Source organism: Eublepharis macularius, chromosome 15 (assembly GCF_028583425.1).
Source record: "Eublepharis macularius isolate TG4126 chromosome 15, MPM_Emac_v1.0, whole genome shotgun sequence".
Lineage (NCBI taxonomy): Eukaryota > Metazoa > Chordata > Lepidosauria > Squamata > Eublepharidae > Eublepharis > Eublepharis macularius.
Genome location: NC_072804.1, coordinates 51439977 through 51459756, shown reverse-complemented (window position 1 = coordinate 51459756; position 19780 = coordinate 51439977). Strand labels below are relative to the sequence as shown.

At 47.8% G+C, this 19780-nt stretch overlaps 1 protein-coding gene across 3 annotated transcripts in view; it reads right to left on the bottom strand.

The window, feature by feature from the left end:
• Positions 1-13072: 13072 nt before the first annotated feature.
• ERF (ETS2 repressor factor) overlaps positions 13073-19780 on the bottom strand; it is a 29840-nt gene continuing 23132 nt past the window's right edge. For 2 of the 3 annotated variants that reach the window (XM_054999947.1, XM_054999948.1), the window contains 3 exons: positions 18994-19228; positions 16416-16531; positions 13073-15583 (listed from right to left, as the gene is read on the bottom strand). In XM_054999947.1, the coding sequence (XP_054855922.1) occupies positions 14379-15583; positions 16416-16531; positions 18994-19228 (1556 nt within the window). In that variant the 3' untranslated portion in view covers positions 13073-14378. Of the gene's footprint in view, positions 15584-16415; positions 16532-18993; positions 19229-19359; positions 19682-19780 lie in introns of those variants that run through there. The other variant, XM_054999946.1, reaches the window with a different exon arrangement.

Sequence of the window (19780 nt, the reverse complement as noted above, 5' to 3'; positions counted from 1 at the left end):
ATGTTCCCAGAGGAGCCTTCATGCCCGGAAAGCCAACCAGGCTTCCTGTCTCTATGAACACCATATTTACAAAAACAAACCAGCCAAGACTTCAGGGCAAATATCCCTGAAATTAAAAGACAGAGAAGTAGAGATGTGGATGGGTGTGGCACTGTGTATGTGTGTTGGGGCTGAGAAGTGGGCAGAACTTAAGACCATAGCATAGCAGTAGAGTTGCCAGCCTCCAGGTGGTAGCTGGAGATCTCCTGGAATTACAACTGATCTCCAGGCCACAGAGATCAGTTCACCTGGAGAAATTGACTCCAGCAACATCCTGACATTGAGAAGATCTTCATACTGAAAAAACAGCAGAAGAAACACCATCTAGAAAGAGAAGATAAAGAGGAATCGCTTTGTGACTGTATTACTTATTTTGTGGAGTCTTCTGTAATATTTCCTCACCTGTTCGATTTTGGGCTACTGTGCCTATCATATTTGTGTACTTATTGTGTGTATAATTCTGATTTATGAGAGGACAGAAGTTTATTGATGGATAGGAAGAACATTGGATAGAACTTATTTTTGTATTGATATTTATTATATACAAAGAGCACTTTAAGCACCTTGCACTTTTAAAATATTATCAAAATAGAAATAAAATGTTTCCACTAAGTTTGATGTATGAATATTTGTGAATGTTTATTTCATTTTGATACTTCCGGTGGGGTTTTCCTTAATAGGTGGTAGCCTCCAGGTGGTGGCTGGGGACCTCCAAGAATTACAACTGATCTCCAGGCCACAGAGATCAGTTCACCTGGAGAAAATGGCTGCTCTGAAGGGTGAACTCTATGTCATTATACCCTGCGGAGGTGCCTCCCCTTCTCAAAACTTGCCCTTCCCAGGCTCCACCCCCAAATATCCAGGAATTTCCCAACCTGGACCTGGCTGGCAACCCTAATGACAACTGCTCTCCAGGCTAGAGGTCAGTTCCCCTAAAGAAAATGGCTGCTTTGGAGGGCGGACTGTATGGCAACATACGCCACTGAAGTCTAGGGTTGCCACCTCCAGGTAGTGGCTGGAGATCTCCTGGAATTACAACTAATCTTCAGGCCACAGAGATCAGTTCACCTGGAGAAAATGGCTACTTTGGAGGGTGGACTCTATGGAATTATGCCATGCCAAGGTCCTTTCCCTCCCCAAACCCCACTTTCTCCAGGTTTCACCCCTCCCCCAGATCTCCAAGATTTTCCCAACTTGGAGCTGGCATCCTGTAGAGTTCCCAGATGCCCGCCAGAAGCATTGTGGCCTCTCAGCAATGCAAAGCCCAGTTAGGTTGAAGCATTGTTCATGCTCTGTCACTAGGGGGCACCTGGAGCACTTCATTCCTACAGAAAGCAACCGCTGTTTCCACTCCAGGAGTCCCCCATAGCCCCTCGGCGCTTCAATTTCTGGCCTAACGGGAACATTCATACAAACCCACCCACATCATATACACGTGCATCTGTTTAAAGTAGTTTGATTTTAAAAACACACACACACACAGAGCAAAGCCTTACCTGCCAAATAGCAGCCACAAGGAGGCCAAAAAGGGGAGGGAAGAGCTTTGGGTGAAAGAAGCTTGCGCTGTAAAGGAACGCAAGAAAACAAGCCCTGAATTCTGCAAAGAAGGGGCAGAAGCGGGGAGGAACAGTTGATCCTCCAGAACCTGTTGAACTGCTGCAAAGTGGGGAGGGCATGGAAAACGAGAGACAGGTGAAGTGACAAGTGCTCCCCGGGGGCAGTTCCAATTGTACTAGACGGGCCTGGTAAACTGCCTTAGATCAGACAAAGGTCGTATCATCTCCTCTTTATAAGGACAGGCAGACAAAGGCCTATTGAAGCAGGTCACGCGGGCATCCGGCTTCTTCCCTTCCCCAAGGAGATAGTAATCAGCGGTAGGTTGCCTTTGGACATGGAGGCTCCATTTAATCTACTTGCCTCATCAATCTGGCTTATCCTCCATTATATTTTGTCTGATCCTGTCTGAAGCTGTCAAAGCTAATGTCATCGCAAGTCTTTTGGCAATGGATTCCGAAAGTTAATTACCCATTGTGTGGAGAAATGCTTCCTTTTGTCTGCCCTGAACCGACTGGTAATCAGCTCCTTTAAGTTCCCTAAACAAAAGGCAACTAGAAGAAGATCAAATGAAGTTGATTGGATCCAAGGGTTTCCTCTGATGTCTTTTAAAATGGCTGCAACGTGCGCAGAGAAGTTCAGAGTGCTTCTGAGCATGTGCAGAATACATATTTCCACTGGTAGCAAAAAGAAACAGCTTTTTCCGTTCTCCCCCCAAATTGTCTGGAATTAGCATCTGGGATTTTTTTTTCTGGGAAAAGAGGTGGCAGAACTCTCAAGAGGGAAGTAAGGGAGAAACACACGGGATTCTTTGAAATAATATTATTTTCACGTGCTATTGCCAAGTATTTTCAAGAGGTGCCAGAACACTGCGTTCCTGCTGAAAAAAAAGCCCTTATTAGCATCAACTCTTTGGGGTTGCCAAGCCCCGGTAACTTTTGGGGATTATACTGGGCTCAGTAGTAAACAGCTTTAGTTCAAACACAGCACAATTAAGTCCTTGAGGTCAGGCAGCCGATAGTCACGACACGGCAAAGCCGATCTTAACTCCAGGTTGCCACTAGGGTACAGCAGAACATCTGTACAAACCCCTGAATGTCCGTTCTGCCTCAAGTGCTTTAGAAAATCCAAAGGTGCATGTTCTGAAAGCTGGTCCGTATTTGAAAACTCATCGAAGACCTCTGTTGTTGGTTGAGAGGCCGTTAATAAGCCTCCTAAATAAAGACTTGCCATGTGGACTTCCAAGCAATTACATCATTTTTTTTCCTGCACCGATTCCATATTGCTTTCTCCATCGGGTGATGAGTTGATCGGAATGACTCATCGGAATGGTCTTTTTTCTTTCTTTTCAACATTATGATTTGATATTCTAAAGCAGAATTGCTACATGCAGTCAAGGGCGGGTAACACTGCAAGACCGGTCCTCAATACACTGATTATAGTGTACTGGGCACCATGCTATCCTTGACTAACAGTGCAATCCTAGTTACACCAGTCCAAGCCCACTGAAGTCAATGGGCTTAGACTGGAGTAACTCTGCTTAGGATTGCGATGTAAATCTTATTGCAACCTTTCTCTCTTTTAGGCCTGGTCTTCCCACTCATGATGGGCTTTCTGCTGTGTTTTTTTTTTGCTATGCTGCAACCAGCCATGCTCCCGTGCTCCGCTTTTCCGAGCCACTCCCGAGTTCAGAGAATCTCAAGTAGCACGGAAGACATGTGCCTGAGCCCTCGAAGGGCAGCTGTCAGCCAGAGGAAACAGCCCAGGCCACAGTGACCACTAGACTGATACAATGTAAGGCAGCCTCTTACCCTGACCCTATGCAGTGTGCTGTTTAGCCACTGCGGCATCCCTTGCTACCCAGGACTTCTGGAACTGCATGCTGCTTCATCGGCACCCCTACGCAGGTCACCACTAGCCCGAGGCTTGCTTGAGTAGTTGGGCTGGCCTGTGGCAAGGGTCCCCCCCCCCACTCCTCCTCTTTCACTGTTATAGCAACACCCGGCCAAGCTTTGGGCCCAGTAGGAGATAGTGCTGCTTCCACATATGCAGCTCTTGGGATGTTTTTGCTCCTTGTCCTGCTGCACTGCAGAGCAGATGGGGGAGTGAATACCAGCAGGAAAGCAGGTGCGCCTCTGTGCTCCGGCTGACCTGGAAACCGTCCTCCTCCAGGTGTATCGTACACTCTTGCGGGCTGTGCTGCAACCGCTTGGCCATCCACGGGTTACTTGGACACCAGAGCGCTGCTGCTGACCTCAGCTGCTGCACTGATGCTGAGCCAGAAATTCTCTTTTTCCCCAGAGGTATCCTGACCATTTTTTAGAAAAAGGGATTAGGCAAATTCACAGAGGAGAGGAATATCAATGGCTATTAGCGATGGCAGCGAAACGGAAGAACCTGTATTCAGAGGCAGCATGCCTCTAATGGGCAGATGCCTCCGGCAAGCCACAAGGGGATATCTAAATCCATCTCACACTGCTTGGGAGCCCTCGGGGATCTCTGGTGGGCTGCTGTTGGAGACAAAGAGCCCGGCAAGATGGATTCTGGGCCTGACCGAACAAACATTCTCATTCAATCTGATTGCAAAATAGTAAAGAGTCCAGCAGCACCTTTAAGACTAACCAACTTATTTGTAGCATAAGCTTCCGAGAACCACAGCTCTCTTCGTCAGATGCATCATCAGCTTTTGAGAACCACAGCTCTCTTCATCAGATGCATCATCAGATCCAGAGGGGTTAGCCGTGTTAGTTTGTAGTTGCAAAACTGTAAAGAGTCCAGTAGCACCTTTAAGACAAACCAACTTTATTGTAGCATAAGCTTCCGAGAACCACAGCTCTCTCCGTCAGATGCATCATCAGCTTTTGAGAACCACAGCTCTCTTCATCAGATGCATCATCAGATCCAGAGGGGTTAGCCGTGTTAGTTTGTAGTTGCAAAACTGTAAAGAGTCCAGTAGCACCTTTAAGACAAACCAACTTTATTGTAGCATAAGCTTTTGAGAACCATAGCTCTCTTCGTCAGAGGCATTGTCAATGCATCTGACGAAGAGAGCTGTGGTTCTCGAAAGCTTATGCTAAAGTTGGTTAGTCTAAAAGGTGCTACTGGAGTCTACAATTTTGCAACTACAGACGAACACGGCTAACTCCTCTGGATCTATTAAATCTGATTAACGCTCCATCCCAGGGATTCCAGCACAAGCAGCTTTGAGAATGCAAAGGGAGGGTTAAATGTGACACTCATACTGTGTCCAGCTGTAAAAGCCAGAGTCTGCACAATTGCCGAAAAGGGATTGTTCTCCCTTCCCAGTGCAGGAATGTACCACCCAAAGGGTTAAAGCGGCGGCAGTAGGTAGGGGCTTGGGGGGGGGACACGAGCAGGGGGAGAGGCGAGAGAGATTGAGAGGAGGTTAATGAATTATTTAGTAAGTCAAGGGTAAGGAGCAAAGAGCCTCCCACTGGGAGAGGGCCAGATTAATTCAATTAGGGGGATGACGGCACTGTGCCACACATGGGTGTGTGCGCACACACCCGCACCTGCAGGCCCACGTCAGCAGAGCCGCAGGCCAAGGGCCCGGGGTGGCAATGGCAAGACAAAAGCAAGTGCAGGCCAGGCATGTCTGGGCATCGGCATAGCCGTAGGAAGAAGCATCCGTCAGCCCCCAGCAACAGCAGCAGGCACTCACTCGCCCCTGCCGGTGCTCCTAAGGGAAGCATCGCTGTTGCTAAGAGACGCGCACTCTCGGCTCAGGGCCCCATTTCCCAAAATAGCGAAGGCAGCGAGAGCCACTCCACCCTGCTCCCCTATCTTCAGCCAACTTGGGCGGCAGTTTGGCCCACTTCTCAGGAGACCAGCCATCCTGGATGGGTGCCATTTGGGTTAAAGAAGAGCCTCTTCCCACCTGCGCAGGCCCGAACTACGTATTTGTGGAAACCCTAGGAGAGTTTGAAGAGCTTCAAAGGGTGTTTATGCTATCGCTCTGTTCAGATTTGCAACAAGGAACTGACGTTCGGGCTTGAGAACATCAAAAATGGCTCCACCTATGTTGCAAAATAGTAAACAGTCCAGTAGCACCTTTAAGACTAACCAACTTTATTGTAGCATAAGCTTTCGAGAACCACAGCTCTCTTCATCAGAAGCATCATCAGACTAACTTTAATCTTAAAGGTGCTACTGGTCTCCTTACTACTTTGCAACTACAAACTAACACAGCTAACTCCTCTGGACCCACCTATTTGTCATAGATTGTACTTCTGGAGACCGTCCACCGTCATTAGGGTTGCCAGCTCCAAGTTGGGAAATTCCTGGAGATCTGGGGAGAGAAACCTGGAGAAAGTGGGGTTTGAGGAGGGAAAGGTCCTTGGCACGGCATAATTCCATAGAGTCCATCCCCAAAGTAGCCATTTTCTCCAGGTGAACTGATCTCTGTGGGCTGGAGACCAGTTGTAATTCTGGGAGATCTCCAGCCACTACCTGGAGGCTGGCAACCCTAGTTCTCATACACATTCTTAAGAAATCACTGGCTTTTTTTTCGCACAGAGATGTTTTGGGGAGGCCTTTTAAAAATCTTGCTGGTGTAAGCTGCTGGTTCCTAGTTCCACTCCCCAGGGCCGTATCTGTAGGCATTAAATCTCCGAGGGATGTGTGGGGAATGCACGCACGCACTTGACCTCTCAGCCCAGGCCAAACTGCCGTTTGCCACCAGGCAACTGGTGAGTTCCTTTTGAGGACATAAGATGCTTCTTCTTTCTTTCTTTTTTACAATCGGTGAGGAGAGACTGTTGCACAGTCTACTGATCCGGGAAGGCAAGAGAACAGGATTCGGGTCCAGTAGCACGTGCAAGATCAACTGCTTCAGGGAGCTCTGGCTCTCAAAAGCTCATACCCTGGAAACGCAGTTGGTCTTTAAGGTGCTACTGGACTAGGGTTGCCAGCTCCAAGTTGGGAAATTCCTGGAGATCTGGGGGGAGTGAAACCTGGAGAAAGCGGGGTTTGGGGAGGGAAAGGTCCTTAGCATGGCATAATTCCATGGAGTCCACCCCCCAAAGTAGCCATTTTCTCCAGGTGGCCTGGAGACCAGTTGTAATTCCGGGAGATCTCCAGCCACTACCTGGAGGCTGGCAACCGTTTACCGGACTCAAATCTTGCTGTTCTATTACAGACCAGATACCCACCTGAAATTATCTTCAGGGAAGACGGGAAAGAGTTTTGGTGTGCATGGTGGCAGAGGCACTCAAGTGGCTGTGTAAGAGAATTAGGGTTGGCGTAAGAATCGAGAGGCCCAAGTTCAAATCCTCAACCTGCCCTGAACTTCCCTGGATACCGTCGGGCCACTCACCATCTCACACCCTGACTTCTCTCATTGGAGTATTGTGATGACCAAAAGGAGAAGTGGAGGGCTATTCAAATATCTGAAGGGGTGTCACATGGAAGAGGGAAAAGATTTGTTCTCTACGTACCTGCGGGACCGCCTCTCCCATTATGTCCTCTGCAGGGTGTTGCACTCCGCAGACAAGCAGCTCCTGGTGGTCCCTGGCCCGGAGGACATCCATCTGGCCTCGACCAGGGCCAGGGCCTTTTCTGCCCTGGCTCCAGCCTGGTGGAACGCTCTCCCGCTGGAAACTCGGGCCCTGCGGGACCTGTTAGTTCCACAGGGCCTGTAAAATGGAGATGTTTCATCGGGTCTTTGGCTGAGGACCAGCAGGTGTCCTTTCAGCCTTCCACCTAAGACCACCACCTTTTCCGTGACTGCCCTTGGCCATATGTATGCTCACGTTACGGCTCATATGCGGCTGCCGATTGTCTATTTAAGTGGCATATACATAAAAGGCGCCTGAACTATTTTAATGATTGTTTTAAATTACCTCTGATTTTATAGTTTTTTTTATAATTAACTCATCGTATTATATGCATGGTGTGAGCCACTCTGAGCCCATTCATGGGGAGGGTGGGGTTAAATAAAATTTAAAAAAATACGACTTCTGAGGACAGCAGATAACAAGTTAGAGGAGCATAGAAACTGCTTTCTGGAACTAGTTATTATTCGGGAGAGAGGGAACTCTCCCCTGCTATAGGTATTCAGACCTGAACAAGATGCCATAGCTTAGGGTTTCCTGCAGTGACTGGGGTGGGTGGGTTTGGACTACCTCTCCGGAAATTGAGAGCCAGTGTCTGTACTGGTTAGAGTGTCGGACTACGTCACAGGGTTGTTGTGAGGATAAAATGGAGGAGAATGATGTAAGCCTCTTTGTGGGGGAAGGTGGGATATAAAGAAAGTATGTAAGTAAATAAATAAATAAATAAGGTCCTTTCTGACTCTAGAACTTTGAATACAGCCTTTTTCAGAGGTTATGATTCTGGCACTCCTATCACACATACTGCAAAAGCATAGGATCCTCTCTGTAGGTATGTGTACTATGTTACAGGAAATGGGCAACACACAATTTCTAGCCATAATATGCACTACCCAGAGCCCAGATTCTTGAGTGTACGTTTACACAAAGCAAAGTGGCACATAACATGCCCTACCAGGGCGCAAGATAGGGGCACCCAGAAACATATTGCCCGAAACAGGCTGTTGTATATACCACACTGAACTCCTTAAGAGGAAAGGCAAGATAAAAATCTAATTGATAAAATTAAAGCGTCCCTATTCTGCAAAACATTAAAGGGTAGGCTGCCACCCGTTTGGAACATGGCAGACAGTCCAATTTGCAGGAGCCAACCAAATAATTACTTTGCGTTTCCGGTATTCCCTTAGGAAGTTTTCCGTTCCCAGAGTAAGGGAATTCTGGTTTCACCTGGGTGGCGGATTTCCCTACAGATTAGCTGTGCTGTTCTCGACTGGGCCTGGCTTGAAGAACAGGAAGGACAAGATATTCTGGTACCCACACCTGACCCACGAGGCATGTTTCCTTCCATCTCTGACAGGGACTTTTAAAGGCACGATAAATAACAGTATATTTGAGACCTGCTTCCAGAATCTCCCTCTCAGTGGTGAGCTAATACCACCACATGCTAGTAAACCCTATCTCTATATCTTAAATAGCAAAGAGCACCTTTAAGACTAACCAACTTTATTGTAGCATAAGCTTTTGAGAACCACACCTCTCTTTGTCAGAGGCATCTGATGGAGAGAGCTGTAATTCTCGAAAGCTTATGCTACAATAAAGTTGGTTAGTCTTAAAGGTGCCATTGGACTCTTTGCAACTACAGACTAACACAGCTAACTCCGCTGGATCTGTATCTTAAGTTATAGACAAAGCAGAGTGTAGGTTATTATTCCACAAGTGTAGAGAAGAACTGTAGCATCTGGCAGTAAATACAGCTTCTTGAAGATCTCACTGTTTGGGGATTTTTTAAGTTTACAGCCCTCATGACTGCAGAGATATATTTAAAAAAATGTGTGTGGGGGGGAGGGCCATACTAAAATCTCAAACCCCAATATTAGATGAGATCAAACAGTATTTTTTTGCCCCTCAGGGGGTATTTTTACCAGAAAACAGCTGGGGGGGAGTTAACCCTCTTTCCAGCACTGCAACCATGATCCAGAAACCACACACAAACACACACACCTTGTGACTTGTAGATCTTAAAGCTCACAGACCTTTCATGGAACACATTGTTGGACCCTAAAAATTTCAGTAGTGGTTTGTGTGTGCTATAGTAAACAAGCCCTGATCCAACGAAACATTCATACAAAATAAGAATTTCCCAAATTCATTCAGTTTCCATAATTGGTATGAGTTGCAGAATTTTAACCGCCCAGACAGATTTTAAGAACTTTATTACCAAGTAGACGGGACCTCCTCAGTTCCAGATTTCTCCTACTAGCATGCAAACAGATATCATTCATCCAAGGAAGCATTCAATGTACTGTGATCCTCATGGATTACAACACCTCTTTCAAGGAGTAGGTGCAGGTGCAACTCTGGAACACTTTCTTGGGAGGCTGGCCTAAGACATTTCCCAATTTCCTTCCAAGGAATAGCATCCGCCTTATGCCTCCCCTTCCTGAAAACATTTGGAAAGGCGATGGGGAATCAGCTAGATTTGAAAGAGTTTTTGTTAACTATGATTGTTTTTGCAATCTGCGTAACCCGCTTCTGGTCTGCAAATTGAAAGAGAGGTGAGCAAGAAATACATGTAAAACAACTGAGTGAGCAGGCCTTTGGGTCATAATTTAGAACTTTCTCCCTTCAACCACTAGCTTTGGTTCTTTCTCATCATCTTTAGAAAGCACCAAAACTCTTTTATTCTCCAAGAGGTCTTCCCCCACCCTTGCTATGCCTGAAGAGGCATAGTCCAGGAAAACCTATACCACTTGCTAATGCTGCCACCACCCAACACAACAGAGCTCCTAAGGGCTAACAAGGAATTAATGAAGACCTACTATTTTGCATATTAATAGTACTACGCAGGAGTCAACAATTTTCCCCAGCCTAGATTCTTGGAGGAGCTATTTGCAGGGCTTGTCTCTTGGCTGCTTGCTTGAAAATGTATCAAGTTTGCAAGAAAATGGAGATACAGAGCTCTGCAAACACTAGGAACATGTCTCTTCCTCTGCCGCCAGTTGAGAGGTCCGGTCCAAAGGCAAAGGATATTCAAAAATGTAACCATGAGCAAAATACCACAATGGATATGCTGTGGAAGCTCTGGAGATGCACCGGTCCGAAGTTTAGGTCTACTCAAGAATGTGAATATATCTTCCGACCCCACCCTAACAGCAATCCCCAGAGCCTTTCCTTAAAGGGAAAAAATTAACAGGCAGGTAACAGGCACGCATGGCAAAATTTAGAATCAGGCCCATAGTCTACCCTCAAAAAATTCTGCACCCAAGCATGTTATGCACATTTATTTTCAGCTTTTCACGTTCTGATTCTGTTAAGTCACAAGGAAGGAGGAAGGTGTTTTTATTCCACCCCCTCTCCTCCTTCCACAGGTCTGGAAAGCATCAACTGTAAACTTTCAAGCGTATTTTCTCAGGTATATATGGATTCTAGAACATGCTCCTATGGAATCACGGCACCCGTTGCTGCCCTGGACTACATTCACCTATTTGCCCCATTCAGGTTTTTGAGTTCCGAGGCTTAGAAAAGGTTGGCCCAAGGTCGACCTCATAGCAGAGTGGGGGATTCGAACTTGTCTCAGAGTGGGACCACAAGTGATGCCTGACACAGGTTGGACACTAGTCAGCTTCCCTCAAGTTTTGATGGGAAATGTAGGCACATCCTGGTCTTGCAGCTTGACTCTCTGACTGCTGTCCAATGGACTTTTCGACTGTCACTTGTCCAACATTCCGCCAAGCTGCCTACATTTCCCATCAAAACTTGAGGGAAGCTGGCAAGTGTCCAACCTGTGTCAGGCGTCACTTGTGGTCCCGCTCTCAGTGTTCCTTGGCAGACACTAAAATCCCAATTATGGAGCCATGTCCAATATTCAGCCCAACCAGGGTATCTTCCTATCTGCAGCTGTTCATGGACTAGGAGCCGAACCAGCTTGAGTTCAAAGAGCTTATCGTTGCTCATGGTTTCTTATACCTCCTGCTGGCCTGCCATTCATTCTGCTTTCCATATGAAGGGGGGCAGGGAAGGAATCAGTAAATATGAGTCTTGCATGTCTAATAGCAATTTGATTTCCAGTCTGGTCAGCCAGCCAGTTCACTGCTTTTAATTCCGGACAAAAACATGATGGAAATGCTTCACTTTCAAGACTTTAAAATGAAGAAGGAAGGAATAAAGTCAACAACGTAACCACTGAAGCACAAGGCTTGGTTCTTGCAAGGCCAGGAATTTTCTGCTCCGGGGAAAGCAAAATTCTACACCAACACCAAGGGAATTTTTGAGTCTGCTATCATGAGCCTACATCATGCTATTCTTCACTGAGCTCTCTTCAAGTCCATCTCCCCTTTTCGACCTCACAAACCACTTGGAAGGAGACATCTGCTCCCCGAAGGGAGTTGGGCCAGCACAGTAGTTGAAGGACAGGATGCGCGGGAAACAAGAGGCCCTCTTCACAAGTCACAATGAATGCACGCGCAATCCATGTACACCAGACATGAGTTGCGTAATTCCCGTTTTACATTCAGTGCTTGTACAACCGAACACAAGACTGAAGCCACACATTTTTGGGGTACTAGCAGGGCTTTTTTTCAGCAGGAACGCGGTGGAACGGAGTTCAGGAACCTGTTGAAAATGGTCACATGGCTGGTGGCCCCGCCCCCTGATCTCCAGACAGAGGGGAGCTTAGATTGCCGCGGAGCGGAGGGCAATCTGAGCTCCCCTCTGTCTGGAGATCAGGGGGCGGGGCCACCAGCCATGTGACCATTTTCTCCAAGGGCAACCCACTGAGTTCCACCGCCTCTTTTCCCAGAAAAAAAGCCCTGGGTACTAGTCCCCGGTTACATTTGTGGACGCGGGTTGTTTCTTCCTTACAAACAAGTGTATGCGCATTCATTGTAACATGTGAACAGAGTTTCTGGAGAGAGGGAAAGAAACAGGCCTCACCCAGTTGATACCAGACTCGCTGTTTTCAAACTGGGTTTCAGGGAGCCCCAAAATTCACTGTAAATTTACCAGTTGTTGGGCAAGGAGAGACTGTCACATTTGACTGGCCTGCTGTTTTGCTCGTCTTCCACACACAGCCCTGGGGAACCATTCTTGAGACCACAGAGAGCTCATGTGAACTAAGTACCCCCCTCTTGGGTTCTTGCAATATCCAAGTCCACACTCACACCCTACCTAGTACAGTAGCCAGAATTTTGCTAGCGGATGTAAAGAACATGGCACGACCGGGTAGCAGAAAACATTTAAGCTTTGCATTAAAAGGTTCCTCAAATCCTACAATGCAGACACCCCACAACCACACACACACACGAGACAGTTTCAGACACGGACCAGACACCTGGGCTCAGTGACGCTCATGAGGCAACAAGGCTGGGCCCTGAGAGACCCAAGTTCAAATCCTGACTCACCCAAGAAACTCACAGAGCCAGTGACCCTGCCAGTCATATACCGTAACCTGGGCTCCTTGAGAGGACGAGTGGGACAAAAATAGATATCTTGAAAATTCAATCTTTTATTTTTTTTAAAAAAGGGGGGACAGGAGGCTATGAAATTTCAAAACCTTTTATTCGTTATTTTTTTTCTTTGTTTTACATTCTTAAAATGAAGACACCCCCATTTCCTTGATATGTACAAGAGTCTGAATAAGGCTGTATTTAAAAAAAAACCCTCGAGCACGTTGTCACTCAGCATTCACCCCCTAAAGCGCAGGTTCCAATCTGGGTCCAGCCCACCAAGTTAACATCCTTCCAAAGCCCACTTACGAGGCTTTGGCCTGGATGAAAAGAAGAAGAAGGAAGAAAACAAAAAGAACCCAATCGTTCTCCTGCTGGGATTTGGAAAGTCTCTTTCTTGCTCAAACAGGGGCAGCTGAAAACAAAGGCATCTCTGCCTGCAAGGGCTAGGGGCACCGATAAGGAAGTACAAAGGGTGTGTCGGGGGAAATCCCTGCTTTATTTTTCCAAGACACCATCACCCTGCAAAACCGCCACTGCTCTCCCCTATTCCGAAGGAAAGCCCTCCCCTCCCAACGAAGGGGAAACTGAGTTAAACAAGAAGGTGAAATGGTGCCTTTATTTCTTTGGGGGTGAAGGGGAAGGGGTTTTGTAAGACACCAGGAGTGGAAAGCTCCGAGATCAGGAGTGCCCATCCCCTGCGCATGTTCTCTTGGAAAAAGTACTTCAAACAGGCACTTAAAACCCCTTTACGTCCCAACCCCACCCACCTCCCTCCCCAACCCGAGCGTGGGAAAGGCCAGAGGGAGACGACACCATGCCTAAACCCACTTTTTTTTTTGGTTACATAAAGCAATGAATAATGAAGGGGTCTCTTTGGGGTGGGGGGGATCACTTTTCCTCTGCCACAGCTCTCGATTACGAAGTTCTACAAACATGCCAAGTTACTATCCATCCCGAGAGAGAGGCTGCCTAAAGGGGTAATAACACCCTTCTCCTTTTTATTTTTGGTGGGGGAAGAGGTGGCAGAGATCAAATGTGGCAAGCTGGCTCTATTTTTAAAAGGTCAAAAGCAGATTCTACGCCAGCAGAGGTATCAAAAGGGGAATTGGTGACCTCCACTCCCTTTTGATAGGTGCTATTTGGACAGGTGAGTGAGATGTGAATGAGATTATATATGGCTAAAATCTCTTTTCAATCCATTGGGGATTAAAAAGCATATTGTGCTTCGTATGCCAATAGTGGGGCTGGGGAGAGAAAGGAAATTTTTTTGGAAGGTGGCTTTCATAATAAGCTCCCCCCACAAAATAGGACAACCCGCACAAGGCCCTATGAAGGCAAAAAAGCAATATATATATATATATTTATTTAAAATACTCATTTTTTTTCCTTTAAAAAAATGCCCTGGGGCTCTATACCTTAAAAGAATTTTAGGGGGGGCTCAACAGGAAAGAGAACCACTAAAAGTAAAGTTGCCCCAGCATATTAATATTTTAGAAATCCCCCCCATCCCCGCAAAGAGGTTTTTTATATTTTTTATATATATAACTTTATATGTATATAGACAAGTAAAAACTGTTCAAGATTACCCCTGCCCCCAAATTTTTCAGGCTTTCGAGGGAGGCAAAATAAAATAAAATTTACAGAGTTTCAAGGAAGAAAAGGGAATCGACAACGGTAAAAAGATAATCTCTGAGTTAAGGCAGCAAAACCAGTCCCCCACCCGTAAGTCTGTCTGTCCTGGGAAGAGAGGGGGCCAAGCATCACAACTCTAGGAGTCCCGGTTCTCAAGGGTAAGTTCAGCGGTGGCCCGCTGCAGCTCCGTGCTGATCCGCCGCCCTCCTACTCCGTCTCCGTGACTGCTGGCGTCATCTTCCCCCTTCACTTTCTTGTCGTCTGTCTCCTCGCCCCCTGCACCAGCTTCCAGCCGCTGATCCTCACTCCAGCGGCGCTTGAATCGTAGCTTGAGCGGGATACACTTCCCACTTTCCCCAGCCCGGGCAACAGGGGGAGCTGCCGGCTGCATCTCCTCTTCTCCCCCAACCTTCTCTGGGGGTGCAGGAGGGGCCTTGAAGACATCCTCATCATCGTCTTCTTCCTCGCTGATATCTGTGACTTCCACCGTGAGATCCTCTTCTGACTCCCCCTCTGAGATGGGTTCCACTTTGATTTGAGGGAGTGGAGGCGGATCGGCCGCCGAGGCGGAGGAAGAAGAGGGGAGGCCGCTGCCGGGTTCTCCGGGGGCCACCGTCGGGAGCTGATGCTTTTCGCGGTTGCGGCGCCCCAGTGGCGGCGGCTGCAGCTTAAACTTGAAAGAGCTTGGCGGCTCCTCCGCCTGTGGGGGCGGTGGTGGAAGAGGGGGCTTGTCGAGGCGTTGGGGCTGGGGGATGACAATGTTGGGGTAGTGTAGGAAAGCTCTGGGACTAAGGTGGTAGTTATATACACTCTGGGTGTGGGCCTGAAGATAGCGCTTCATGTCCTCGGGATTGAAGGAGAAGTGGGAGCCACCTGGATACATGGGGCTGAGGGTGGGTGAAGGAGTGTAGTTCATGTGTGTTGGAGTGAGGGGGAGGGCTGGGGACAACTGAGGAGGCAGAAGGGCGGCGGGTCCAGCCATGGGGGACACTGGGAATGGACTGAGGGGCTCGGGAACCCGAGGGCGAGGATAAACCCTGAAGAGGCTGTCGTGGGTCAGGCGGGGGTGGCCGGGCACGGGGGGCCCACGGAAACTACCTCCCTCTCCTCCACCACGCCTCTGCTCCTCGGCCAAGGACTCCTCCACTTCAGAGTTAGCTGACGTCCCATCACTACAGTCGCTGACTGAGCCACGGGCCAAGCGGCGAGCCACCGCGGAGAATATGCCAGGCGAGCGCAGATCATCGGCAGGGGACAGCACGTCGGATGGCGTGGAGGGCGGGAACCGGAAGTGGGAGCCGCCTGAGGGCACTGGCGGGGCACTCTGGGGCACAGCTCCACCTGTGGGTGTGGGGAGAGGTAGTTAGGACAATGGACTGTTGTGTGGTGGGAAAAGGTACAGCTAGCCTAACATTACTGCTCCTCCTCTTACCGTGTCCTTTTCAAATTCTAACATAAACATGGAGTTGTGCAATACCAAGTAAGGCCATTAAAGGCCGGTATTGTCTCTTTTGGCAGGCTGTAACTGTCTCGGGCCTCAGGCAGAAGTTCTTCCTGTTGGCTGAGAAACTTCCAACTGGAAACACCAGGGAGTAAACTGCATGCATGCATCACACAAAATGCACACTCTATGACAGAATGACAGTCTTACCCCCCGTTTTCCCCACCGAGCAGTTGGCGATGTGAAACACTTCCACCTGACACCCTGGAGAGCTGCTGCCAGTCTGAGCAGGCAATGGCTGATTCCACACACGTTGGATAATGCACTTTCAATACTCTTTAGTGAACATTTGGAATGGCTTTTCCATGTGGGGAACAAAAAATCCACTTCCTAAGGATCTCTAAAGTGCATTGAAAGTGCATTATTCAACGTGTGTGGAAATGGCTATGGAAAAGCAGTTCCAAATGTTCACTAAAGAGTACTGAAAGTGGATTATCCAACGTGTGTGGAAGCAGCCAATACTGACCATAAGAGACTGAAAGCCTGATTCACTATAAGGCAGCATCATGTCCGGGGACACATGTCCCTTGGTCAGGTGAACCCTACATTTAATCTTTGGCCTTCTGAGTGACCAAGACAACAGTTCCCTGCCTATGCAGCACCGATTCCGGGGCCACGTACACTACCGGACCACCACCGTGCAACGTGGCCTGAGACCTGTTCCCAACTCACCTCCCATGCCCATGTCAATGAAGGGATAGTTGACCAGCACCAACTTGTTGAAGTTGAACTTGTAGGTGAAACGCTTGCCCTTGGTCTTGTGCAAGATCCGCTTGTTGTAGTAGTACCTGTGGAAAGAGGTGGATTTGGGTCTGAGGTCAGCAATTCACAAACCCCACACAACGCCCAACTGCAAAAAGCGCAATGAATGGGTGAGGGCGGACTGATCTTCTGGCACGGCTCCCCGATCTAAGCACTTGGATGACTTTCTATACCTCAAAGTTATAGAGGAAGTGTACCACCGAGGTTCATAAAGAGCCACGGGCCCGGCACTCTGTGGCTGACCAGCATCTCTGGGCAACTAGGAAGAGAACCTCTACAAAGAGGATTCCTAAGCTGCCACTGAAAAAATAATCTTGTTGGTTTACTGGACTCAAATTCTGCTGTTCTACCAAGACGGCTACCCACCTGGAAAAAAAATCCCCAAGAGCTTTCTGATTTTTTTTTGGAGGATGGGCAAGAAATTGTGTGGGATGGATCCAACCTGTTTTTTCACTGGTGAAAAAGAGAGGAAGGGGCCCCCTTTGACCACTTCAAAAAGTCTACGTTGGAGATTGTGGGACCTGGGTGGGCAGAATCCATATGGAGTGAGGGGCTGCAGTAATGATGGTAATTGGGTGAAATTGAATGAAAAAACTGGCTGGATCCAACCCGGTATTTTTGTAGTCTTCACTGCCATTTCTCCACCTTTGATCTGCTGTCTCAAGACCTGTGGACATCTCCTCAATGAAATCATGACATTGTTTTTCTTCAACGAGACAGCCCAATACCTGATGTCCCCCTTTAACAGGTAAACTGGGGTGCTTTTCAGCCTCAATGACCCCCAACTACTGGAACTTCCTTTCTGTATTTTAAGATCAGAACTTTGTCCACTCAAGCAGGTATGATCTCGAGAACTTTGCATCTCATCTTTGCTTTGGAACCCAGAGAACTAATATTTGTGGATTTGTACCTGTGAACCAACATCCAAAGTACTTTCCGTTACAAATATACAACCCACTAACAGAAGGGTTAAACTCAAGTCTTTCCTTGATTTTATCATATAATCCTATAGCCACAGCTCCTGATTGCTGTGCTGTAGCACAGCGGTTAAGTGGTTTGGCTGCGAAACAGCACTCTACTGGTTTGAATCCCACTACTGCTAGGAGCTCAGTAGGTGGCCTTGGGTAAGCCACTCCTCTCAGCCCCAGCTCCCCAGCTGTATTGTGGGGCTAATAATAACACTAACTTGTTCACCACTCTGGGTGAGGCACTAATCTGTTCTAGAAGAGTGGTATATAAGCGCAGTTATTATTATTATTAAAAGGAGGAGCTGCTCAGGTTTACAGAAATGTGAAAAATAAGAGAGATAAGAACTTTCTTCCCCAAAATAATGACATGTTGACACTCCCACCAGCAGTGGGAGAAAGTTCCTATCACACTGCAGCCTTTCCAGCACTGAGGAGACAATGAAGAATCAATTTGTGAGAGTTTCTTAGGTGTCAAGGACCACCTATTTATAATTGTAAAGGTTTGCAATCTGGTAGCAGCCACATGTTGAATTGTAAATACTTGACAACCAAATCCTCTGCCATTGTTCAGTTGTTAGGTCAGTTTTGCAATCTTGTGCCCATCTTATTTGATAATTAAGAAATTATTTATCTGTTTGATATCAATTTAAAAAAAAGAAATGTGAAAAATAACATTTTAAGTAGTGGGAAGTAAAATCAAAGCCGTGATCTCTGCCGCCATTTTGAGCTGCCTGGACAATGAAGAAAACTGACCCAAGATCACGTGATTCGACCACCAGAGATCTCAGGTGGCCTTTTGGGTTGCCAAGGGAGAGGAACCGGGGGGGTCACAGGATCCCTGTTGCTCCTTCTTTGTTTCACCTCTATTCTCAACAAAAAAAATGGGAATCCCGGCTGAGGGCCAACGTAATCCACTGGATCGAAAAAAACTGAACTTCATAAAACGTTTGCTTTAACACAAGGTGTGTACGACTGTATCCTCCCTCTCCATTGCAATCTGCCATCTCTAACAAAGAATAGACAGGGGGACCTACTTCACAGCTTGATGGTGAGGCCAAACACTAAAAAAATGCTTAGGAGGCTCATAGAGGGAGAGAACTGGGCCCCCGATTACTGCTATCGAGCATCCAATCTGAAGAAGGCCAGATGCCCTTGCAGGTTGGAACCACACATTTGTTGCTCTGCAATTCTAGGAGAAAAGATGGCTTAACAAAAATTTGCATTCAACATAGCTTTACAAGTGTTTAGCAACACCAAAACCAGAATAATGATGCAACTTCACAGGGGTCTTTGCTTATCTTTCATTCCTTCAAAGCTAGAGCAGCTAGAAAGATGCTCTAAAAGGGGAAGTGTATGGGTGAACCACCCAGATATTAATTTCTGAACCTTACAAAGCAATTCTTCCAAATTCCTGAATACGGCCTGCTTTGGAACAGACTGAGGGACAAGCAAACTGATTTCTCTTTCTACCTGCAACTAGTTACTCAGGTCCTTTGTGGCCAAAGCTTCCCATGCCTCACCTGAGAGCCCGGCTGAGCTTGTCGTAGTTCATTTGGGGCTTACATTTCCGCACCCCCCAGAGCCGGGCCACTTCGTCCGGATCCTTGATGACAAATTCCCCATAGTCCCCCTGCCAGGCGATGACATCATGGTACTCCTCTTTACGCAACAGCTCCAGAATAAAATGCCACAGCTGGATTTGCCGTGAGCCGGGACTCGACTCGGGCTTGTAGGCCCAGTCTGGGAAGGCGAAACCTGGCAAAGGAAATCGTAGGGTTAGCCAGCTCTGAACGAAGGCCCAGGAGGAAGAAGGGAAAAGACACAAAAGGAAAGAGAAAGGAACACTTTTTAAAAGCTTGGAACGAAGCTCCAGGCGTTTCCCATACCCTGATCTGCTTCCCACATCTCATCAGTGCGTGCTGGCAGTCCTGCCGAAAACAAAGGAGGGCTGGAACTTGGGTTAAGAGCAGGCACTGCAAGTCCTAAGATGCAACTACAAGGTGCATGGATCTCCCCCCCCCCATCCCGCCGACCTGCACACATGGGGAGGGAAAACAGGAAACCGGCTGCTGCCGCCGCCGCCTTATGCAGCCAGGAGGCTGGGAGACTGGCCAAGCGCCTTGCGACTTCCAGGCGAGGTCCCAACTAGATCCTCCTTTTAAGCGTGGGTGGGGAGGGAGGGAGAGTAGAGCAGCCCGGGCTTGCCTCTTCATCCAGCCTCCCCCTACCTGAAGGAGAAGAGCTCTCTTTATTCTCAACTCCAGAGTCTTGCCCCGGGGACCCACACAGACACAAAAACATTCCCTT